Here is a 25,645-nt window from a genome sequence, read left to right as displayed (position 1 = left end):
GGGAGCCTTGCCACGTGGTCGTTATTGAATGACTGTTTTTACTGTAGTAGGTTAATGTAATTACCCCCATACTCATCTTTTTATTGCCTACTGTAGGAACATGCTTTTTGTAGGCTTCTCATCTTTCCTATTAGTTGATCTTCTTTTCTTACCACTCGCTTCCTTTGCACTATATTTTCTTTCTTATGAAAGAAAGAAAATATAGTGCATCACCAACTAGCCCCGCAACGGGTTTTGTTAAGCGTTCTTTTGCACTTCTAATGTAGTAATCCTATTTGCAACCTATGTATTCTATAAGCTAACAAACATGCTGTGAAAGAGTGTAATGTATGAAATTATGTTGCTATGGTGCCTTCTGACTGGAAAGACAAACTGAGAAACGAAGTCTTTATTACAAAATTTAAATATGCTCCTCAACGCAGAAAAAATACTACATTGTATCTCTCAAAACTTTAATGAGTTGCTCTCCCTGGCATCGCTTTAGAATTTAACGATTAGTGTAATGCTTAAACACACAGTGCACTAAACTCAAGAGCACTTCAAGTTTGATAAGGAAGAAAAAAAGTTAAGGAGAGGTTTTTACACAGATAGAAAAATATTGCCACACGTTATCAAACATCCTTGCCCTCACATATTGACAGTTATGGCCTCATTAGCCAGAAAGTCTAGAAGCCCATAATAATGAATGAAAAATGTATATGGGTGTTAAAATAGTGCAATTTTCAGATCAAATTGAATAGGACTACAGTCGAACTCATAACAACATTCAAGTGCCACAAAAATTCCATTGTTATAACCGATAATTGTTATAACTGGGTTGCGTAAAAAAAAAAAAAAAAAAAAAAAAAAAAACGAAATAGGGGGATGCCAGAGCTGTTGTGCGAAAACTATAATGGTAGGGAGGCCAGTGCCCTTCCCCACCACCTTCCTCCATCCGGCTGCTGATTTTGTTGACTCGTTTAACTGTTTAACTCTGTTTCCTGCATGCTTGGATCGCGTGTAACAAGCCATGGCTGTCGGCATTCAAGAATGGCACTGCTATAACAACTGCAAAGAGGGTCCAAGGGCGGCAAGTGACATGCAAGCATTGCCTCAGCGGCCCCAAAAGGGACCTCTTAAAAAATGAAAGAAGGTTGCCATGGCAGCCTCTCAGCTTGAGAAATCCAGAAGAATTGCTGGGGCAAGATTGCCACCAGCATCTCACCACGTACTTCTCAGAAAATCGAGAAATCCCATGTCCGTCAGCCTTGCTTGCTTTACGCGAAGCTTGCCGACATCTTTCTCCAAGGCATCCAGGTGCTCCACGTAGGGCAGCGGAAGGTCCCTCGTGAAAACGAAGCCCCGGAGGGATTGAGTCATCTGCAGGCCCTCCTTTGAGCACAACATTTAGGCAGCCTTCCCTACCGTGTCATCACTATTGCCGTTGCTGTCCAATGCAAGCATGTTCGTGACGATTGCTTTATTGGTTAGAAGTTTTTTGTTTCCGATTTTATAGCAGTGTGTTTTCTTTTCACCAGCAACGTCGTGCATTTCCAATGATCAGCGGGCTGATCAGCCATATTCGGTTTCGGCGGTGAGTCAAACAAGGCTGAGAAACCACGTGGCCAGGAACGACTTCCAACGCACCCAACAAAGACGAGCACGAGTGACTTAATCCAGTGGTAGAACTGCATAGAATGAGGGGCCAGTGAGCAATCTGGGACCAGCGCTGTCGGCGAATTTGGCAGCCCATTCGTGTTTGGAGGGGTGGAAGAGCGACGGGTGAGGCTGGCAAGGCGGGCACACAGAGCAAGGCGGGCGATGCAGGTGATGTGCAGAAGGCTGGAAAACAGGTTCTTTGTATGAACGCGTCGTGGCCTTTGGGGCTGCAGGCGATTGTGCAGCGGCACGAATTTCTGTTTGCCTTTTTTTTTTTTTTTTCAAGGATTTCGCATCCCATAACCTTTCGGCACGGATACCCAGAAGCCAGAGTTCATCGTTATGACCGATAATGCAGCATGGGGGCATTGTAGTAAACGGGCTATTTCCCATTGAAAACGTACAAAAGTTGAAGGTGCAGCAGCTTCTCCTTGTTATAACCGATATGTTAAAACCGGTATCATTATAAGTGGGTTTGACTGTATTGGGAAAAACTGCCTTTTGAATATTGAGTAGAGGTGGGCAAATACCTACTTTTTCGAATACGAATAGTAAGTATCGAATATCAAATCGAATGGGAAGTATTGAATATTGATAAAGTAAAGAATAATGAATAGTCAGGCGCAAACCATATTATTTACAGCAGGAATATTTACTTTGTTACAACGCTTGTACTGATTGGTAAAAAAGAACTGCCAACTATCACGGACAATCGGGATCAGTTCTAAACCCAAGATCACTAATTGTTATTAAAATAAACAGCCCAAATAGCCTCTCAACATCTTTAGATCCTGGTTGCAAACAAGCTTTCGAAAAATGATTGGCTGCGGTATGACAAGCTTTCCAAAAACACTAAATAAATCGTTGTTGAAAAAATATTGGAAGTTGTGGAAACAGAAAAGAAATAGTCGCTGAAGGACTTGTGTGCCGTAGACACATGTAAAAGTGCCCGCTGCAAGGAAAACATCATTGGTTGCGACGTAAAAGATAAAACTGCTGCATGACTAGACTGCAAGAAACACTAAATGACAGACTACAAGCAAAAATCACAGGTTGCCATGTAGGCTGGTGCATATGCGCAATAACCGTGACTTTCCTGAGCAGAATCATCTGAAGCAGTTTCCACACGCATTGGTATTTAGCCTCAAGACTCCAATAACTGGTATTGCCCGGCATCATGGCCTACATTTTCAAACAGAGGCGAATATTCAGCAGTTTTGAATAGCAAATTCTCAAATTGAACACTAAGGACTGCTGGTTTGTATTCAAAATTTGTAATATGTAAGCGCCCATAAAAAATGTCCCGCATTTTACTAACAATGTTCATAACAAAGCAAATCATTCAGCATTTGATGATTAGCTTTATGCCTTACTAGGCTGTAAACATCCAGTCGATAATAGCCATCAATATATGTGCAGAATGCATAGACTATGGGGGAAAAATAATACGTACAGGGGTGGGACTCCTGCGCCAATTGCGCCATTTTGATACAAATGCAAATTCCTGCACTAAATTTCGCCAAACAAAGACAATTGACCGAATTTGCGCCACGCTGCGCCAGAACACCTTTGGCAATGTGCAGTCCCGCAGTGGCCGTGAACAGCGAGCAGATTCGTTCCCTGAATAAGAGTGAAGCACTTCACGTTCTGAATACCGCGCAACGGCGCCTCCTGCAGTTTCTTGAAATTTTCGCGCTTATAACACGGCACGTGCGCGGCCACTCCCGCCTGTTGTCGCTGCTTTTGGAATGGACAGGGCCGTATTATTTTGAGTTTACTAGAATACAGTTGAGTGGGCCGAGTGGTACGGCTCTCCCTAGCTGAGGCTCGAAACAACAAAAGGTAGCTGAGGGTGTTGTGAGTGAACTAGATATTAGGGAGGTACGCGCTGCAGCGGATTAAGCTGGGAGGCGTCTCTGTCCTCGGGGCCGGTGTAGCATAAAACTATTCCAATATGTTAAGCATGAAATGCTTTTAGCTCTCGTTGTCGGCGACCTTCAAGTGACCTTGAGTGAAAAGCCAAAGCAGTTATCCGGGCACTCAAACCAGAACATCCAGACATCGTTGCAAGAACAAAACGACATTATCCGGGCAACCAGTCAAAGTTAAGAAAATGCGGTCTCTGGCCCCCAACCCTTTGTACAGGACCGCATTACATACGCTAGATACTTTCCAGACAAGTTACAAAAACTATTGCTTCCGACTTCTTTCTCATGTTTGTTCACAATATCACTCAAGCTGTAATTTCTAGTAGGCTGAGGTTTTATTTGTCATTTCCAATAGTGACGTTCAAAAGGCAGATAGAGAGGTTGCCTGTGCTCTTTTGAACGCCAGCGGTTCGTGAGTTGTGAGCAGTCCGCGACAAGAGGAAAAAGTAACAACAGACGCTGAGCGCACTGCACTGGTGAAAGAAGAAAAGCGGTTGAAGGCGGGTGGCACCACAGGCAGCAAAAGACGCCATATGGTAGCCATTTCATGCTTATATCTACTCTCGATTATGGGAGAGCCAGCATTTTTTTATGCCCATTTACAAAGCGTGCACAGTCTAAAAATGTCAATGGGTCGAATTGGAAAAGTACCAATTGCCACAATTCCATCCAATTGGTAAACCAGCTAGTATATCCATTGAAGCTAACTGTTCAACCAGCTGAAGTGGACTGGTATCTAACTGGTCAACCAGTTGCACACATATGGTCATCCCATTGAAGCTAACTGGTGCCCAACTGGTCAACCAGCTGAAGTAGATGGTATCCAACTGGTTAACCAGTTTAACACATATGGTCATCCAATTAAAGCTAGCTGGTGGCCAACCGGTTTACCAGTTGAACACACATGGTTATCCAATTGGAGCCAACTGGTCATCCACTTGAAGCTAAACTGTGCTCAACTGGTGAACCAGTTAAGTAAACTGGTGTCCAACATTTTAACCAATTGAACACTGTGGGACTCCTCGGGTCCCATGACCGCCGCACGCGCAGTGAACGTCGCGTCGGGCGCATGCGCACCAGGGAGAGCTGGGAGAGGGGCACGGGAATTGCAAGCGCTATCAGCGCCACCGGGTGGGTCACGTGAGATCCCACTGACATTGCCCGGGTCTCTTTGGTCCCCAGCAAGCGGCGATAGCGGAAGTCTCCGCTACCGCTCCCGTGTTCCCGCACGTGGTTAGTCAACTGCGTTCTTAATGCAGTTGACTAACCGCAATCGCCGCGGCCGCTCGTATTCCCCAGTTGGTAAGTCGGAAGCTCTTCTTTACCTAGTGTATTTCGAGGGAACCCTGAGCGATGTCAACTATAGCTAGCTGGCCTGCTCGAAGTGTTAGTTGCAGTCATAATAAATGCTTTCCGAGTGTACACGTGGTTGTCGTCTATTGTTTCCTCGAGCTTGTACAGGACCGCGGTTAATGCGCAGGCATGCGCCAACCGCGGGGCTCAGAGACAGAGCCCTGCGGTTGGCATTCCCTCCCCCCCCCCCCCCCCCCCCCCATATCCCGACAACACACATGGTCATCCAATTGAAGCTAACTGGTGCCCTGCATGTATCGCGGGCCTCAGTGCACATTGTTCTGACGCCGGTTCCTTCAAGCTCGACCGCCGTTACTTCTTGGTAGCGTGGCGTTGTCGGCAGACTGCAGGCGTCCGGTAGACCATAGTGACTAGGCAGGGGCAAGACGATTTCTTAGTGCGAAACTTGCACAGTTTATTTCATGGTTGATGAAGGATAAAAAAAGAAAAGAATGATTGGAAAATACATGGTGGGGCCGCTTAAATAGGCCCGCTAACATCGTAGGCGGGATTTTGCTCACGTCAACGTCACGTGACAGGTACGGAGTCCAGTCGGGGGTTTCGGCAGCTGCTCTTTCTCTCCTAGGCGACGTTTCTCGGGCTTGCCTCCACCAGCGGCGACTTGAGGCTTCTGTCGTGCACCGTTCACTCTCTGGGCGCACATACGCAAAAGGGCCTGGTAAACAATGCGACACGAGGCCCGGGTGGTACATAGTTCGCGGAAGGCGAAACCCCTCGCCTGCTGGGCGCACACACACAAAGGGGCCCATAAATCACTGCGACTCGCCCGCCAGATTAAGGATCACTTGAGACAACCATAGCAAATCAGGGATTCATCCTCTGTTGGTTTAGGCATGGACCTCCGATAATTTCCCCTGCACGGGGCGTTACATTTCAATTGTAACGACCGGGCTGTCATACGTCAATCGTAATCCTTTTTGACACGGGGCGTGACATGTCACTCATAAACGAACGGGCTTTCATACGTCAATCGTAACCCTTTTTGACACGGGGCGTCACATGTCCATCGTAACAGCATCTCCGGCGGGGGAGGAAGATCCCAACACGTAGGGGCCAGCAGCCACTGGGCGAGGGATCGGCGTTTCAGCAGCAGAATTTCCCTCCGTGGTGATGAACCCTTGGTTCGTAGCTTGTAGATTCCCTGGAGTCGTTCATCAGTTCTCAGGGCGCTCTTGTGTGCCTTTTCTCCCTGGTCCGGTCCGGTGAAGCAGGACTTGCAAACAAGTCTCGCAACTTTTGGTCTCCTGTTTCGGCATGCAATCACTCCAGAACAGTGCCGGACCCACAACCACAAACAAGCGAGCACAAGGCCACTCTCTCCCAAGACACCCCAGGCTTTACAAAAAAAAAAAAAAAAAAAAGGAAAACTGCTACTGCTTTCTTATCCCTTGCGCGTCCTCCTCCCTAAGCACTAAAAACGGCTATTTCCCGAAAGCGTTAGGACGTGATTACTACATCCGCTAACAATCACGTACAACTACACGATAATAAAGAAACGTAAGAAAAAGAATACCAACGTAAAAATTACACTGAAACCAGAGTGGACATGAGGCTAGCAATACACTAGGGGCAACGACTCAGACCATCTGTATTTCCATTGAGTTTACCTTTCTTGTAGCGAATGTCAAAATTGTACTGCTGAAGTGCTAAGCTCCAGCGCAAGAGACGGCTATTTTTGGGGGACATTGATTGCATCCACATAAGAAGACAGTGGTCCGTCTCGATGGTGAACCTCGAACCCGCAATGTAACAGGCTAGCTTCTGCACCGCCCACACAATGCAGGCACATTCTTTTTCAGAAGCACTGTATACTTCCTCGCTAGCAGTGAGCTTCCTACTGGCAAAGAGTACAGGGTGCTCCTCATCATTATCTCCCTTTTGACAAAGCACAACACCCATTCCACGATCACTCGCGTCGCACTGAACAATGAACGGCTTAGAATAATCCGGCGCGCTTTACACTGGTTGACTCATCAGAGCCCTCTTCAGTGTACAGAAAGCCCTTTCCTTGGTTTCGTCCCACTTTATGCTTTGTGGTTCTGTTTTTCTCAGTGCATCTGTCAGAGCGCTTGCAACATTGGAGTAACGCGGAATATATCTTTGGTAATATCCTGCTACTCCGAGAAATGACCAAATATCCCGTTTAATGCGAGGTTGTAGAAAACTTTCGATCGCAGCTTGTTTGACCTCGGAAGCCCGGCGGCGGCCTTGACCAATCACATGACCCAGGTAGGCCACTTCGGCACGCCCCAATTGGCACTTTGTCGCTTTGGCAGTTAAGTTAGCTTCGCGCAGCTGGGCCAGTACGGCTCGCAGATGCTTCTGATGTTCTGTCCATGATGCCTAAAAGGTCGCAATATCATCGAGATACGGCAGCGCAAAATTCTTCATACCACACAACACCCGGTCCATAAGGCTAGAGAAACAATAGGGAGCATTTTTGAATCCAAAGCTCAGGACCTTTGGTCGAAACGTTTCCAATGGAGAAATAAATGCGGCACACCTACTCGCCTGGTCTGTCAACGGTACCTGCCAATAACCCCTGACTAAGTCTAGTGTAGAGATAAAATTGGCGCTCCTCACTTTCTCAAGCCTTTCTTCGATATGAGGTATAGGATAGGTTTGATCCTTCGTGATCAGGTTAAGCCTCCGGTAATCAATACAAGGGCGCGGTTCCTTTCCGGGGACCTCAACTAAGATAAGAGGTGAAGTATAATCACTCTCTCCCGGTTCTATTACGCCTTGCTCCAACATCTTTGTTATTTCTGCAGCCATGACTTCACGCTGGCGTGGTGAAACGCGATACGCCTTCCAACGCACAGGCTCTGATGAGGTTAATTCAATATCATAGACAACTGCGATCGTCAGTCCCGGCTTGTCCGAAAACCTATCTCTATACTCATACATGAGTTCCCGCAGCTCCGTCTTCTGATGGAGGTCGAGCTCGGCTTGCTGTACGAGGTTATCTTTGGTTTCGCCTACACCTGCTTCCGTTGCTGACGCCAACTCTGGAAAGTCAAGCGACATTTCCTCTGGCATGTTGAGGGACATGTTTACGACGGCCTCCCTCTGCCGATAGGGCTTCAGTAAATTTCTGTGGTATACCTGATGAGTTCTTCTCTTACCCAGAACTGTTACTATGTAGTTCGTGTCAGATAATTTCGAAACAATGTCAGCCGGTCCTTCCCACTGAACTTGAAGCTTGTTTTTTGGTGAGGGACGTATTATCATTACCTGATCTTCTACCTCGAAGCATCGCGCCCGAGCCGTTCTGTTGTAGTAAAGCTTGGCATTACCTTGGACTCTGCGCATTTCTTGTCCTGCCGACTCTTGTGTCGTGTGCAGCCGATCTAACAAATCTAGCACGTATTCAACGACAGACGGATCATCAGCTCAGCCCTCCCAGGCTTCCCGAATGATCCGGAGTAGCGATCGCAGGGAACGACCATAGACTAACTCCGCCGGTGAAAACCCTGTCGACTCATGCAGGGCGGTTCGGAGGGCGAACATAGATGCTGGTAAGCAGAGTTCCCAATCTGTTTTGCGCTCATAACACATGGCTCACAACAGGCGCTTAATGACCGAGTGAACCTTTTCTACGGCATTGGACTGGGGATGGTACACAGAACTATGGTTAAGTTTGATACCGCATTTTTCCAGAAATGTCGATGTTAGGGCGCTCGTGGAAACGGTTCCTTGGTCCGACTGAATTTCCGCTGGGAAACCGACTCGCACAAAGATGTCTAGACAAAAGCGCGTTCACAATCTCGACCGAGCTTAGCTCGTTTAAGGGCACTGTTTCAGGGAACTTGGTTGCGGGGCACAGTACTGTAAGAATGTGGCGGTAGCCGGACTGAGTTGCAGGCAAAGGTCCTACTGTATCTATTACAAGTCTGCGAAACGGCTCCGTAATTATTGGAACAAGTTTCATGGGGGCCTTAGCCTTGTCCCCGGGCTTTCCAATGCGTTGGCACTTGTCGCAGCTTTTTACGAATGCTTCTATTTCCTGAAAGCACCCAGGCCAGTAGAATACCTGCAACAAGCTGTCCTTGGTTTTTCGAATGCTAAGGTGTCCGGACCAAAGGTCCCCGTGCACCAAGTGCAGCAGATCCTGGCGGTAACGCTGTGGCACTACTAGTTGATCAAACTGGACTCCTTTTCTATCGCGATACCTTCGATAGAGAACGCCTGCCTTCTTTTGGAACATTGTTTTTCTTTGCGGTCCCCGCCTCACCGTTGTGCTAAGGTTGTTCCGAAGAGTGGGGTCCCTTTCTTGCTCGGTAACCAAAGTGCAAGTTGTTAAGTTTAGCAACTTTCGCCTGCATTCCGATTCCCGAGATTCTACAGGTTCCCCTTTCCCTCTCAAAACTGCCGCCTCTTCCTGACTCGATGCGGTGGCCTGTTCTTTAGCCGACGCGCCTTCGACGACCTCGCTTTCACTGGTAACCTCATTAACGCTCTCTGAGGGTTCCTTGTGTATGGCTGTGTCCTCCTGTGCTGGGCTTGCACATGCTACCTTTCCCGCGAGTTGTCGTGCCTTTGATCTTGTTAGAGCTTGCACTATTCCTTCGCCGAAAACGACTCCCCTGCTCCGCAACAACTCGTCAGATTTGTTTGAAAACAAATATGGATATTGCGGTGGAAGGTGCGCTGACATGGCGGCTTCTGTGTCAAGTGTTCCAAAAGGACCCTCAACGCGGACTCTGGCTACTGGTAGACAAAGACTGTTAGCCTCTGCTGCTTGCTTTATCCAAGCGCATTCTCCTGTAAACTGACTTTGTTCTACGTATGAGGGATGAACGACATCCATCGTGGCGGCTGAGTCCCGGAGTACGCGACAAGGCTTGTCATTAGAGAGTTTTAGCTTGTCCGGTAATCGGGTAGAAGCGGGCGGTCGGGGCGTTGGGGCGTGTTAGCGGAACCGTAAAAGTGAGCGGCCTGTATGGTGCTGTCACCTGGTGGCGCAGAGCTCAAACTGACAAAAACAGCTAATATTGCAGTAACCAAGTGTATTCTACTTCGCTGCTGATGTAAATTTTCGGCAGCAACACGATTACGCCACTGCCGAAAATTTACACCAGCAGCGAAGTAGAATACGCTTGGTTACTGCAATATTAGCTGTTTTTGTCAGTTTGAGCTCTGCGCCACCAGGTGACACCAGGTATACAGTGGAATCTCGATGATACGATCACGGCTAATACGAATTTCCGGACGATACGAATTTTTCTGAGGTCCCGGCCGAGCCCCATTACTTTGCAACGTGCTAGAGAACGCTTGTTACGAATCGATTTTCGACCCGCGTTGGCTGATACGAATAAACGCCGGCCCCCCGACGACCGCGAAAGAGAACAGCGCGCAGTCACGCGGGCTTTCACGCCGCGCCCGCGCTGTCCGGCGCGGAAGCCGCGACTGGGCGCGAAGAGTTTGAAGCGGTGGCGCTTTTGTTGCTTTTCTTTTTGTCTCTTCGCTCGCTACGGCGGCTGCGCTTCACGCGCGGCCGCCGCAGCAAGTGCAGGTTCGTGCGGTCTATCACTTCAACAGAAACTGAGGGGCGTAAGCGCATACAAAGGTCAGAGCCGTGTGGATATCGCTTTTAAGATATGGTGCGTGTGACACCATCGACAGCCGGCACAGGCGCAAAGTACAAGAACGCATTAGAGCCGCCCCCCCGCTCCCTCCCTTCCGCGCTACCTTCCCTGCTCCTTTCGCGTGGGGAGATTGCGTGCGTCGCCAGTTACCCTTGCACTCGGTTGCAAGCATTTGGCGCCGCAGCACAGCGTCGCCCCCCCCCCCCCCCCCCCCCCGCCCTCCCGCTGTGCTCTCCGCTGTGCGTTCGCTGTCCGTGAAGGCGCGCGTGCCTGGCGAGCTTTCACTCGCACATACGGCGCGCAGGTGACGACTTTATCGCCCTTGGACTCGTGCTCCACGTCTCGCGCTTCTCCTCCGCATCGCCCTCGTTGATCTCCTCTCCCATCGGTGGGCGCACCTCGTGCTCGCTACCGCCCTTCTTGGCGAGATTTTCCCGCGGAAGCCGTAATTTCGTCTCACGCGGCTGCACTGTAAGCGGTATGCGTATACATGGAGTTCTATGGGAGGGTAAACGGGAGTCGGAAAAGGCCGCGTTGTAGACAGTTCTGCACTATAAACGGTTACGTTATAAGTGGTGTATACTGTAACTGCTTTTTACGTACGTGTGCCTGAGTGAGTTCACCTCTCGACTCTTTAATTTAGCTAGTTTTATTTGTGTTTCGATGATACAAATTTCGGCTAATAGGATTTTTTTTCGTGACCCCGTGAGATTCGTATCATCGAGATTCCACTGTATATACTTGTATATAGCTTTTCGTCTGCATCCAGTGTTGCCAGGTCCGACAAGGCAGCGTAGCCAAAAGCTAGAGAAGTTGTAGCCCAAATGTAGCCAAACAGAAAAAAAGTGCAAAATATTTCGTAGCCAAATATAGCCATTTTTATTTGCAATTTTATTTGTGTATACATTTTTTGCACAACCCGTCGTAATGAAATGTCCGTGCCGCCGTGACGGTCTGCCCTTTACATCAACAACAGCGACATCATGCTTGCAGAGAATACTTTTTCGTTGGCCCTGAAAGCTCTGAAGTTCCAGCGAATCGCTGCAGAGGGCGAAATCAGTGCTTTTATTTTATGACAGATAGTACTAAGTAATTATTTTTAGTTATTTACAGTAATATTAACTACGAACTCTGCTTTTAGCTGTCGTGAACACAAAATGTTCAGCGTCATAGATCTCTCACGTTATCTCTGCCTACGGCGTAGAAATTCAGCTGTCCAGCGATCTGCGATGGCGACGTGCTCACGGCATCTTTTTTACGATATCTCGCGTTATTTGTCGCATCGTTCTATCTTGTTTTCCTTGTTTTTTTTTTTTCGTTTTTGTTTTTCAATTAGCTTGGGCCGGATTAGCTGGGACACACACTACCTATATAGTGTCAATTTACGTAAACCTGGCCGCCATCTTAGGTCTCTAGCACGCCAAGAACATGCGTTAAGAAAAGGGACAGGCAACAGATGCCCCTCACTGCCTGAATCAGTGGAAGCGGAGCTTTAAAAGATTACTGCACAAGCCGGCACACTAGTGTAAGAAGCGCGCCATCGTTTTCGGCAACGAGCACGTCCCGAACTAACTCGCTCGAAAGGGTAAAAGCCGCGATGGCGCACAAAGAGCAATGGTAAACAACAAATTGATAACAGTGGTAATGCTGTGAAAACCGGTTACTGTCAAAAAAGCAAACCATGTTGATGGCTAATAAAGTTTTAGAATAGGGGCCCCTAAAGTTTGGGGCCCCAAAGAGAAATTTGCTAGTGTTAGCGTTGGGGCATAGGAGGGGGGGGGGGGGCATGAAGAGTTTTGGAATAGGCGTTTTACGTTTGCCGATAGCCTGTTGCGCTTGCAGCGTCACTATGGCGTCAAAGAAAAGCTGGTATAAATATTAAAATAAAATATACCATTTTATGATAAGAAAAGTAATTTAGACTTTCGTGTTTTAGCCTTTAATTACAATTTAGAACTTATTCTATTGGCAGCATGCAACTTGTTGCGCTTAGTTTTGCACCTTCACCCAGCCAAGTCAATCCGTGATAGGCCTACGAGCCATGAAATCGACAATTGGATTGGGAATCAGTGGCGTATAATGAATTAATCTTCATTACACATGTTAGTTGAGAGAAAGTGATAACCGCAAGCACTTCTTCTAGCGTACGAACTTCACGCATTACCACGAATCGAACCTATAGTTTTGTGCTAGGTTAAAGCCGTCGCTTCGATGGGCGCCGCCATGTTTGTTGATGAAAGCTTTTGAAGGCAGCTTTTGGGGCTCCCACTAAATCGATGCAATAACGTGCCCGACGCTAAACCTCGTTTAAAACAGTTTTCATCTTGCGCATGCGCAGTGGCTTCGACGCTATTTCTTTGGGGCCCCAATACGTCTTAGGCCCCTATTCTAAAGCTCTAATAATTTCTCGGGTTTTACGTGCCAAAACCACGACATGATTGGGAGGCATGACGCAGTGCCCCGGGGACTCCGGATTAATTTTGGCCACCTCGGGTTCTTTAACGTACATGTGACGTGGTGCACTGATGTCTTCGTTGCAAACATGTTTCGATATTAGCAGAATGATTGTCTGGATTCATGACGTTACGGGCAAACCATCTAGAAGTAAAAGCACCAGAACCCACCTTTGGCTCGGGGTCTTGCTCCTATTCTTTTTATACGTTCTCGCATATTTGGCCCACTTCCCCATGTTTGGATTCTCCTCTCTGAGGAGGATGGGATCTTACGTCCAACCTATCGAAATGAATCTCGAATCTAAGGACGAAGAAAAATTCATCTAGCAGGAAAAGAAAATGGCAGTAAAGCGTCGCGCCAGAAACGTGGAGTAGGTCGAAAGCTGTGCCCGGCGCTTTACTTCATCCGGAAGACATGGCCATGAACACACTGGAGCGTGTCATCCACCCGTGCTTCCCTTCTTTCATGTCGGCGCCACGATCGCCCGAAGGCCCCGACCCTATGTTATTGCTCTCCCTTCCTGAGCGTAGCCATGTTAGTACAGTGTACTGTGAAAAACCCACTACTCCCATGTTCATCCCGATGGCCAGGGATCGGGTGCCGAACGGTCAAGCAGGGTGTAAGTTTAAGTGCATCAAAGATCAAAGCCACCGGCTCAGACAACGGCGCAGAGAGGGAAGGAAAGGCGGGGGGGGAGGGGTCCAGGGGTTATTCCGCGCACGCAGGCACAGCCACGCGGCCGGCTCAGCCAGCTAAAACACAGCCTTCGAGATTTGCTTCTACCCAATCAGAGCCACCTCTGGAGCGTGGATTAGGACGCCACTTATAGGCCAAACACAGCCAAATCGCCAATTTTCAGTAGCCCAAATATAGCCACATAGCCAACTCGTCCAAGTCGACGCCAAAAATTTTTTCCCGTAGCCCAATTTGGCTATATATAGCCAGACCTGGCAAAACTGTCTGCATCTTCCTACGTAACACATCTGGTGGAGGTGGACGTTCCCTGTACCTCGTCACGAAGCTTTGCAGTGGACGGTACGTCGAGCCTTCCGTCATGGCTCCCGGCGACGACAGCTCAACTCAGCCGGCTCCGACACCTGCTGCCACTTCGACGACCTACATCGCTCTCCCCGCTCCCCGTGATCCTGGCGTATTCTCGGGCAAAGATGGGGAAGACGTCGAGGACTGGATCAGCCTGTACGAACACGTCAGCCGCAATAACCGGTGGGACCCTACTATCATTATCATGCTCGCCAACGTAGTCTTTTTACCTCGGTGGCACACCTCGAGTTTGGTTTCGGACGCACGAAGATGAGCTCACCAGTTGGGATTCGCTTAAGCAAAAGCTCCGAGACTTGTTCGGCAACCCCTACGGTCACCAACTTGCCACGCAGAGGGCGTTATCCAGCCGTGTGCAGACGTCAACAGAGCCCTACGTCACGTACATTCAGGACGTCTTGGCTCTGTGCCGGAAAGTTGACGCACACATGGCTGAGCCAGACAAGGTTTCCCACATCCTCAAAGGCATTGCGGATGTCGCTTTCAACTTGCTCGTTTTCAACAATGTGCCATTGTAGTAGGCTCAAGGCCTACTACACTGCTTCAGAGTCCGGCCTTTAATCGCTCCGGGACGGTGCTTTTGCCGCCGGGAGCAGTGCTACGGAACAGTATTTGCCATGATGAAGCGAGCAGTTTGAAGACAACGACGAAGATTAGAGGCTAGTGCGGGCTGTTGCCTCTTGGCCAAGTGCGACGCATTTCCTTGTAAATATACTTGTATATAGCTTTTCGTCTGAGTCTTCCTACGTAACAATATATATATTGACACGTGGACTTGTTTATCTTTCACCGGCTAACAAATGTTAAACGTTATCGCTCGGCGCAGGACACGCCGGCATGTATCTGAAGTTTCCCGAACATTATCCATGCTTCTATCTATTGTCTGTTGCCACCAACGCTTATGTAACATGATTTTATGAGCGACACGAATGGTCTAGTACTTTCTGCAAGACACGCGGGCACCAGGGTTTACTCTGGAACATTTGATGACTCATGTATAAAAGCCGACGCATTTCGCCGCTGATCAGATTTTGCCGATCACCGACTGTGTTCGCAATATAGTCATGATCCTCCATTATCATAATAGTGTCATGATAATCATGACAATATAGTCATGATCCTCTGTTACCATTCTTACCTGAATGCAGAGTTACTAGGCACTTTGTAACAAGCAAGAAAAAAAAAAGAACAGTCTTGTCTTTCCATGTGGAAATGCTTTCCTAATAGGTAAACTGTTTGATTCGGCAAAGATAATGTGTGACTGACAGCAATTTAACTGTCGGAGTCAAATTGAAAACAAATTGGTGGCTTTGGCATACAATGCAACTCACTCTTTTGTGTGCAGGTGTACATCATTGTGTTCCTGCTACCGTGGACTGGCTTGCGGGAACGCGTAGCCCTGCCAGGTAATGCTGTCATTGCTTATTAAAATGTGACTGCACTTAGCATAGAACCATGTACATGGGGACAAGCTTTGCACGGCAACTGACCAGCTTCTGTGTTGCGGGGACAGGAAACCAAGCATGGCCCGGCTTGCACTGTTCATAATTTATTTATTTACAGGATACTGCAGGCCCATCTTGGCCCAGGCAGGAGGGGTAAAAGTACTAAACAAGAAAAAAGGATGTTGTACAAATGAACAGATCACATTCAAATTCTAAAAGTGTGACATCAATAATCTGTACTAAAGAATGAGTACCGCTTAGCAATGACAATGGTAGAGTGTTCCATTCACCTAATGTGCTGGGAAGAAAATAAAATTTGAAATTGTTTGTTGTTGCTCGATAGGGAAGTAAAGATTCAGAATGATGATGTCTGATTAGCTAGCTGTGATGCTAATGGACAGATCTGTGGGTCAGGGTGCAACAGGAATTTGTTATTTTTAAGGAGAAAAAAAAAAAAACCTGAAACCTCGGCACTTTGCACTGAAGTTCAGTTCAGTTCAGTTCAGTTTATTTACCTTAAAGACCCCTGACTTCAGGGGTATTACATAAGGGGTGGATACAACATTTGACTTTACACTTGTTCAAGTAACATATGCACGCACAAATGTGTACACATATACATATTCAAGTACATGCACACATGTATACACATATTAACGCTTATATATGTACATATACATACACGCATGTAAATACAAACATATATAATGAAAATTCAAGTACAACGTAGTTGCAGATGGTCAGTGACCTCTTGTAAAAATACGGATGGGCAGAATATTTCGACAATGGCAGGATGGAGGCCGTTCCAGTCTGCCGCCATGCGGAGAAAAAACGAGGCTAAAAATGTTGATGTTCGTGAACGTGGTCGTGAAACCTGTTTCGAGTGGCTGGTTCGGTATGATATGCGCGATGCGGACGTGATATAAGGTGCTTGGTGAAGGGTAGGACTGTAAAAGAATTTGTGGTAAAGACAGAGGGAAGCGATGCGCCGACGTAAAGCGAGGTCTGGAAGCCCAGATAGTAATTTCAGTGACGTGACGCTGATGTCATATGAATATGAAGAATGGATGAATCGAGCGGCGCGGTTTTGTACAGCTTCAAGAGCATCGATGAGATATGCTTGATGCGGATTCCAGACTGCGGAGGCATAATCAAGTTTCGGTCGCACAAGTGTTGTGTAAGCAAGTAATCTTACGTGATTTGGAGCGTTCCGCAAATGACGTTTTAAAAAACCTAAAGTTTTGTTAGAAGCTGAAATGATGTTATGCACATGCGTACGCCAAATCAGATCGTTTGACACAGTGACACCAAGGTATTTATAAGTGTTAGTTGATTCTAGAACCAAATTATTAATTGTGTACGCAAACCTCCGAGGGTTATGGCTGCGGGTGAACGACATGCTTTTGCATTTGTTAACGTTTAATGTCATTAACCAAGTGGTACACCATTCTGAAATGTTAGCAAGGTCACTTTGTAGGGTTAGCTGATCCGGAGTGTTTATTACGGCGCGGTAGATAACACAGTCATCAGCGAACATGCGTATATTACAATTGCAATGTCTGGATGCTGTGTGTTTTACGGTACTTAGAAAAAATTAACCAAACTGCTTTTCACTGAACCATTTCAAGTGCATTCATATTGTGTTTAGTCTGAGGACCCCAGACGGTGCTGCTGTATTCCATTCTAGGCCTAATGAGTGATCAGTATGCATGAATTTAGTTTAGGGAGGCACTTGTTTTAGTTTATGTCGAAGAATACAAAGCTTGCGAAATAAGGAATTGGAGACATGAGAATTCCAACTTAGCTTGTTAGTAGGCTTGTGCGAATATAAATTTTTTGGTTCAGAGCAATTTTGGAAGCAAATATAATAAGTATCATATAGTCGAAGCGAATAAGCTGAATAGTGGGATTTGCATAAAACCTTGACACAACTGCCACATGTCGTCAAATATAAGAAAGAAAAAGTGTTGGTCAAGACCGCGGGAGCATTTTTCATTCACTCATCATGATGCAGTTGATGGTGTGAAGTGTAAGTTTTACTGTGTGATGCCCAATGTTTAGGGGCAGATTATCTGGTGATCACTTTCAGACATATCATCATTTTTGTGAGATTTCTCGTGACTTGGCACTGGACACGTCGGCTATATATGCTGAGTGATGAGTTGCGTGAAATCTTCCGAACGTGACAGTATCTCCAAAAGGGATCACCTGAGAATATCGCTCCAGCTCTGTGCCTTCTGCCTACAGGCGAGATTAACCTGTTCCGTCTAGCTAGCACGCAGACGAAATTGCTAGGCACACTCGCCGATTCTCAGTTGCGGGGGTACTCTCGCCGTGAGGCTATCGCTGAAGGCAAGATCCGAATCTAGCCACACACAGTCGTTCTGTCGTACTTCCCTACCTGAAGCGCGTGTAATCGCAGCTACTTAGGGTTTGGGCGAATAAGGCGACCATCAGTGTCAACTCTATCAATATTTATTGCTGCGAGCAATGAGGCACTCACTTGCAGATTGAACTTACGACCTTCAGGGTGTTCTATCTCTGCTCCACGCCACCAGATGCACTGTGCAGTTTATGGGTGCACAAACAACTAGTGGAAAATAACGATTTTGTGGACTATAGTGTGTCTGCAATACAGCGCTCCGCAAGAGCACTGCCGATGCGGTATGTTCACGCTGCACTGGTTTCCTGCATCACCTGAGGACTTGGCATTTCAGTCTAATATGAACCAATGCACAAATCAGTTAAGTAACGCATTTTGGTAAACCCTTTTCAGCACATTTCTCAATAGGTTGTGAGAATTGTCAGCTCTTCAATGCAATATTTTCTCATATGTAGTGGCAGAGGCTACATTTGTTGTTCTTCCAAACACGACTTCATTCCAGTGCCTAATACGGGGGTTACACGGCACACTTTTGATCGTGATCGAGCCTTATCTGGATCGAATTTCTCGGTAGAGATTGGCTTCTTCGCTCAATTTGCAGAAGGGAGCCAATCACAGTTGAATAGATCGGGCTCAATAGCGATCAAAGATGGCTCTGTGATACCAGTATAAGACAAATTAAAGCATTCTGCGAGAGAACTAATCGGTAAATACACTTTGCAACCATCTGGAGAAATCGTGTCCTATAGAAGATGTATGCAGCCCCTGTGTCTGCCAAAACATTGTCTCGGTGTTCACACGCGCCCTGCGCGGCCCTGCACGTAAAGATAATTTCGATATCTAGCACCTGGGCTGCATCAGTTGCGCTGGCATCTGTGATCACTGTCGCGTGTCGGTTCGCTGCAGGTACCGCGCTGCTCAAGCGCCACGCTTCTGCTTTTACATTTGGGTATAAGCACCTTGCGTTGCACCAGATTCAATAAATTTTGCATGACTGAGCTGCTGCAGTTGCGTTGGAAGCTTATGGAGTAACCATCGCATATCTACCAACCGCTGACACCTGTCGGCGGGCCGCCGGCGCCTGGTTCTAAGCATTGCCCGACAGCTACGTACGCGCCCTCTTTCACTAAATGAGGTAACCCTCAACTGTGAAATGTAATGGTGATCAGATTCAATCGACGACTACAGTCACATGTGTCCCGCAATAACAATGAAAAATACCACTGATTGGCACGCCAGGTCTTGACGAAGCAGACGTGGCTGCCGCCGCTACCGAAGACGAAACGCCACATCCACTGGCTGGGCGTGCTGTTGCCATTGCACTTCACACTGAGCGCTCACGCGACCACGTGAAACATGTAACAAGTCAAGTAGTACAAACCAAGCGAAGCAGAAAAAAAACATCGAAATAATGCTCAGCGAAGATCACAAAACCGAAGTGCGGCCAGCCTGCTCTCGCAAGGCTCACTGTCCAAAATGGCAGCATAACATGTTCAAATGCTAGACGTCGCCTGTGACGGGCAATCTCGCTCCTGAAACGTTGGTTTGTGAAAAGGTCTATAGGGTGGATTCATCAATGCTCCCTTATAATTCTGAAGTGCCTGAATGTGCACTGGCTTTATCAAGGCCACAATTTTTTTGTCACTTACCACATATCCTTGCAGCCAAGCAGAGCTTCTATTGGTACGCACTGTTCCTTGCTGTGCTCAATCTGACCCAGGCAGCGGGCTCGGGCCTCTACTACTATGACGTCCGCGAAGGTGTCTGGTAAGCATCTTACTGCTTGCAAAGAACGAATGTGGTGATGGCTGTTTTTTTTACAGCACTCACAACTTTGAAAGCAGCTTTCCTTCATTTTACTGACATCTTGCTATGACTGTTCCCATGCAGAATTAGCAGCTTAGGCAGTGCTCAAAGCCTGAGGTGGCCTGATTTCCAGCACTGCACTAAGTCAAGTGGGAGTAGGGAAAATGCTGCCACTTGCTAAGACCCTGAGAAATAGTTGTAAGAAGGAAAGCTGAGTGTAAAAAATGGCTGTGGTTTAGCCTCGTTAAGTCTTGGTTTCACTTGGTTAACCTTTGATTAGCTTAACCAACATTGTGGTTCCGCTTCCCGTGTTTTGCGAGCCGAACAGCTCGCTCTTCCTCAGTCTCCGACGCTAGCTTCGCGCGCTTGGCATTCCGGACCCTCTCCAGTGAAGCAGCTAATCGAGCAATATCTTGCTTGGGGGCTTTAGCCAGGCGCGTGGTGAGACACGTCGTAAGGCGGCACGTGATGCGTTGCCGTGATGCACGTGATGCCGAGTCACGTGATGCGTTGCCAAGGCTAGGGCACAGCTGCGGTCAAATGAAGGGCAAATTGCTGGCGACGATGAAACTCGGCTCGAAGTCCTTTGTAAAGCTTTCGTTTTAAAACCCTCTTGTGTGAGTGCTTGTACCTACAGGGAGCTTGACATTTGAAAAGCGTTGACTTGATCTTGGCTTGGGTTACCAGCCAAGATCAAGCAAGCTGGTACTGCCTTATGGATCAGCTCATTCTGGGCTTTTCAAAAGAGGCATAATTAACATGTGTTCTAAAAATGCACTTAAAAAATCTTGCCCTCACCTTGTGTCTGGCTACCCTGACCACACGTTAGGTTCCGCAGCTGAGGCGCAAGTTAAAAGAATCAGAAAGCAATCTTTCTGTCAGCAGAGATGCGATGAAACAAAGAAAAGGTAGCGGTAATTCCTACAATTCATCACATGTCACACAATCGTAAGAAAGTAGCACAAAGGTCGAGTGTTAAGGTCAGTAGTGCACTAAGGATCTCTACCGGGGGGGGGGGGGGGGGGTGAATTTTTGTGTGTGTGTGGGGGGGGGGGTGTGGCAAGCACTTTGCATAACATGCAATTTCCTTGCTTTAGCCAGAGGAATCCAACAGCAAATAAAATGCCTAATAATTACCATAATAATGACACCAAGGACGATGACGATGTTTATTTCTTCAGCGTTTTACTCATTCCTAAAAGAACTCAATAGGGCCAAGAAGCCGGTCTGTTGTAGAGTAGTGTTCGGGGTCATCAGTTGAAGCTCTTACCTAAACGGTCATGGCAGCAGTGAGTGGTGGCAATGTCTGACGAGGTCATTGTTGTCCAGGCTGTGCAAGTTAACAGAACCATGTTCCAGAAAGCCGCCCAGTTGGACTGTGAACCATAAATTAAAATTTGTTGAGTGTCAAACGGGCGTGCTTTATAAAATTCTTCTGTCCTGTGGAAGTGGCTATATAGGGCAGAACGCTCGCTGTTTATGTGACCACTTAAGGGAACACTGCAATAATGTCAACTACGGGGGCCACGGGCGTCTCGCCGCGCGCTGCAAGAAATGCACCTCTGCACCGTTATAGCAGGGAATCGTAATCAATGGGCGAGGCTTATTATCGAAGCGAAGTCGATATGTGATGAAATAGAAAAATGTGTGAGTATAGTGTCCCTGACGTTGACAGGAAAGGAACGTTTTTGGATGTGTAATGAGTGCAGTGCGCATGTCAAGTGTCACGTGTGTAAGCGTATTGAGACGTGTACTTGTTTATCTTTCACTAGTGACTGCTTTTCACCGGCTAACATATGTTAAACGTTTAGTGCAGGACGCGCCTGCATGTATCGGAAATTTCTCGAACGTTATCGATGCTTCTATCCTTTGTCTGTTGTCACCGACGCTTATGTAATCTGATTGTATGAGCGACGCGAATTGTCTAGTACTTCCTGGAAGACACGCGGGCACCAGGGATCACTCTGGAACCTTCAATGACTCATGTATAAAAGCCGACGCATTTCGCCGCTAATCAGATTTTCGACGATTGCCGACTATGTTCGCCGCTATCGTGCTTCGAGTGCAACTTACTTTTGTGGGCACAGGTTCGCCCAATAAGAAGTCCGTTTTGTCATTCACAGTTTTGCTACTGTTTTCTTCACCGTCGTGAGAGTATATAAGTGACGATCGGATTTTCGAATAAACAATTTGAAAGTTGTGCATGTCTGTCTCGCCTTTACCTATCGTCCAGATCTTTTAAGTGCATTTACATCATTGTCATGTTCACCAACTCGCCTAACTAGGTGTAATTAGTTAATATCGTCATGTAGTAGTGACGATGAAGAAAACAGCAGCAATACTGTAATGACGAAATTAGCTTTTTATTGGGAGAACTTGTGCCCACAAAAGTAGGCTACACTCAAAGAACAACAGCGGCGAGCACAATCGGCAGTCGTCGAAAATCTGATGTGCGGGTCATCCATTTAGCAACTTCGGCTGCACTACCTTTAGGCAGACCGTTCGTTTTAGTGAGCGGTTAAGGTAGTCGGTAGCCACGACAATCGACTTCTTTCCACATGTTGACATCGGAAAGGGCCCTAACAAATCTATCCCGATCTGCTGAAACAGTCGGAAAAAAGGCTCAATCGGTTGTAGTAATCCCGCCGGCCTTGTCATTGGTGTCTTGCATTGCTGGCAGTCTCGGCATATCTTGACGTAACGGGCGACGTCGGCTGTCAGGCGTGGCCAATAGTACTTCTCTTGTATTCTTGCGAGCGTACGGGAAAACCCAAAGTACCCGGCTGTCTTATCATCATGCAGGGCGTGCAGGACTTCTGACCGAAGTGCTGCGGTCACAACGAGATGATACTTTGCGCACACTGGTGAAAATTTCTTCATCAGGACGTCGTTTTGCAAGAAAAACGAAGACAATCCACGCCTAATTACCCTCGGGACAAAGTCGGTCTTGCCTTGCAAGTACTCAGCAAGGCTTCTTAGCTCCGGGTCCGCTCGCTGCTGCTTGGCAAAGTCGTCTGCACATATTGTTCCTAAAAAGGCGTCCTCGTCATGGGCATCTTGGGTCTGTGGGTCCACGGGAGTACGAGACAGGCAGTTGGCATCAGCGTGTTTTTGTCCGGACTTGTAGATTACAGTGATGTCATGTTCTTGCAGTCTGAGGCTCCACTGCGCCAAGTATCCTGAATGGTCCTTTAAGTTCGCTAGCCAACACAACGCGTGATGGTCGCTAACAACTTTGAATAGCCTGCCATGTAGGTAAGGGTGGAATTTTGCTGTAGCCCATATTATGTCGAGGCATTCCTTTTCGATCTAGAATAATTGCATTCCGCTTTTGACAGCGACGGGCTGGCGTAAGCTATCACCCATTCAAATCCGTCTTTCCTCTGGACTAGCACAGCATCGAGGCCTAGGCTACTGGTGTCAGTGGGGTTTATGTATTGGCGTCTTCGTCGAAGTGTGCAAGTACCGGTGGCAACTGCATGCGTTGTTTGAGTTCTTGAAATGCGTCGGCCTGCCACATTTCACACTTGAGCTCGACATCACATTTAGTTATATGTGTCAGCGACTCAGCAATGCGTGAAAAGTCCTTGACAAAACGCCTGTCGTAGGCACACATGCCAAGGAATCTACGCACTGCCTCTTTGTCGATTTCCGGCGAAGACGAAGATGTCATCCAAGTAAACAAGACAGGTCTGTCACTTCAACCCTGCTAACACCGTGTCCATCACACGCTGGAATGTTGCAGGCGCTGAGCACAGTCCGAATGGCATGACCTTGAACTCATAGAGGCCATCTGGCGTGATGAAGGCCATCTTCGCGAACCCTCTCGTCGACTTCTATTTGCCAGTAGCTGGTCTTGAGATCCATTGACGAGAAGTATTTAGCATTGCAGAGCCGATCCAATGCGTCATGTATCTGTGGGAGGGGGCATGCGTCCTTCATTGTGATCTTGGATAATGGTAACGATAATGGACACAGAAACGTAGAGTTCTGTCCTTTTTCTTCACCAAGACTACAGGAGATGCCCACGGGCTTTTCGACAGCTGGATAATGTCGTTGCACAGCATTTCGTCGACTTGCTGCCTTATAGCTTCACGTTCTCGCGTCAAAACTTGGCAAGTGCTATGGCGAAGTGGTAGAGCGCACTCTTTGATTGTTATGCGATGCTTTGCAACTGCTGTTTGTCGAATCCTCGATGGTGTCAAAAACCAGTCTTTGTATAGTTGGAGAAGACTTCTGAGCTGTTGCTGCTTACTCATGGGGAAACTTGGATTTATGTCAAAGTCTGGTTCAGGAACTATGGTCGTCGGGGTAGATACGGCAGAATCCGAGAGGACAAAAGTATTGATGGTTTCCGCAATTTCCTCGTTGTATGCGATCGTGGTGCCCTTGTTGATGTGCTTGAACTCCTGGCTGAAGTTTGTCAGCATCACTTTCACTTTCCCTCCATGCAATCGAGCGATACTTTTTGCAACGCAAATTTCACGGTCGAGTAGTAGACGTTGGTAGTCCTCGATGACACCTTCTACGTCGGCAGGTTTTTCGCTGCCGATGAAAATGAGAAAGCCGGAGTGAGGCGGGATGCTGACTTCGTCCTCAAGCACACTCAAGGCATGGTGACTACGAGCGCTCTCCAGCGGTGTCGCTTAATCTTCAGATGGCATTATCGACTTCGACTTCATGTCGATGATTGTGCCATGTTGGTTCAAGAAGTCCATGCCGAGAATGACGTCTCGTGAACACTTGGAGGATAACGAACGTTGCAGGGTAGGTCCGGTCATGAACTGCAATTCTTGCCGTGCAGATTCCAGTCAGTGTTGTGAGGCGTCCTCCAGCTGTCCGAATTTGAGGGCTGTCCCATGCAGTCTTGACTTTTTTCAACTTGGCATAGAATAATCCACTGATGACTGAGTAGTCGGCTCTAGTGTCTACAAGTGGTGACCTCGTGGCCGTTGAAAAGCACATCGAGGTCGGTGGTTCTTTGTCTTTCATTGCAGTTAGGTCTTGGCATCAGATCATGGCTACATTGTGTCGCGATGTTGTCTTTCGTCGGCGTATTCTTGGCTTCCGGGCTTGGTCGGGATGGCAGAGTGTCATTGCGATGTCGTCGAGCTAGATCTTGAAGCGTCGGCGGCGGCGGTGGAGGATCTTCGGCATTTCGACATACAGCAACCGCACCTCCAGTGGTTGCTGCTTTGAGTTTCGGATATGGGCTGACCGTCCGCACCAGCCCCGGGCTGGGCCAATGTATGGTCGGCACTGCGGAGACAGGTAACGTCCTGGCGACGGCGAACGTGAAGGACGTCGGGGTCTCCACTGGGTTTCGGCGATGTCACATGGCCACTCGCCAAGCTGTGGACGTGGGGCATTGATGGCAAACCCTCGTAGGCCCATCTCGCGGTATGGGCATTGGCGGTGGACGTGGCCTGCTTCCGCACACTGGTAGCAGAGTGGGCGATGGTCGGGAGCACGCCAGATGTCTGTCTTCCTGAGGAAGCTGCGGTGGGCGAGCTGGCGGAACTGTGGCGTTACCAGAACGTCCGTTGGTAACGTCGTAGATCGTCGGAGCCCAGTGCTTGGATTGCACACTGCAGTGTGAGCATTTGGCAGTTATACTGCCTAGTGCACATTTCCAGAGTTTTCTCGATCGTTGTTGCCTCTGTCAGAAACTCAGCTATGGTCTTCGGCGGGTTTTCGATCAGTTCGCGAAAAGTTCTTGCTTTACGCTGCTCATCAGGAAGCGGACTTTTTTCTCCTCCGACATTTCCGGGTCGGCATGCTGAAAAAGACGGGTCATCTCTTCCGTGAAGATGGCGAGTGTCTCATTATGTAGTTGCACTCGAGTTTCTTGTAGAGCTTGGGCTCGCTCTTGGCGCACGACGCTCGTGAGGGTCTACATGAAGCTGTTGCAAAACAGATCCGACTTTATTAAGGTGCTTTCTCCATTCTCGAACCACGTCCTGGCGGTGT

The 25,645-nt window shown here is 47.8% G+C and overlaps 1 protein-coding gene across 5 annotated transcripts in view; it reads left to right on the top strand.

Moving 5' to 3' along the window:
* Positions 1 to 25,645, top strand: part of LOC119466172 (transmembrane protein adipocyte-associated 1 homolog) — a 125,330-nt gene that overhangs the window by 76,844 nt on the left and 22,841 nt on the right. For all 5 annotated transcript variants that reach the window (XM_049657275.1, XM_049657276.1, XM_049657272.1 and 2 more), the window contains 2 exons: positions 15,387 to 15,447; positions 19,534 to 19,636. In XM_049657275.1, coding sequence (XP_049513232.1) covers positions 15,387 to 15,447; positions 19,534 to 19,636 — 164 coding nt within the window. The remainder of the gene's footprint in view (positions 1 to 15,386; positions 15,448 to 19,533; positions 19,637 to 25,645) is intronic.

This window comes from Dermacentor silvarum, chromosome 10, assembly GCF_013339745.2.
Source record: "Dermacentor silvarum isolate Dsil-2018 chromosome 10, BIME_Dsil_1.4, whole genome shotgun sequence".
In the NCBI taxonomy this organism is placed as follows: Eukaryota; Metazoa; Arthropoda; class Arachnida; order Ixodida; family Ixodidae; genus Dermacentor; species Dermacentor silvarum.
This window is presented reverse-complemented; position numbering and strand designations above follow the sequence as displayed.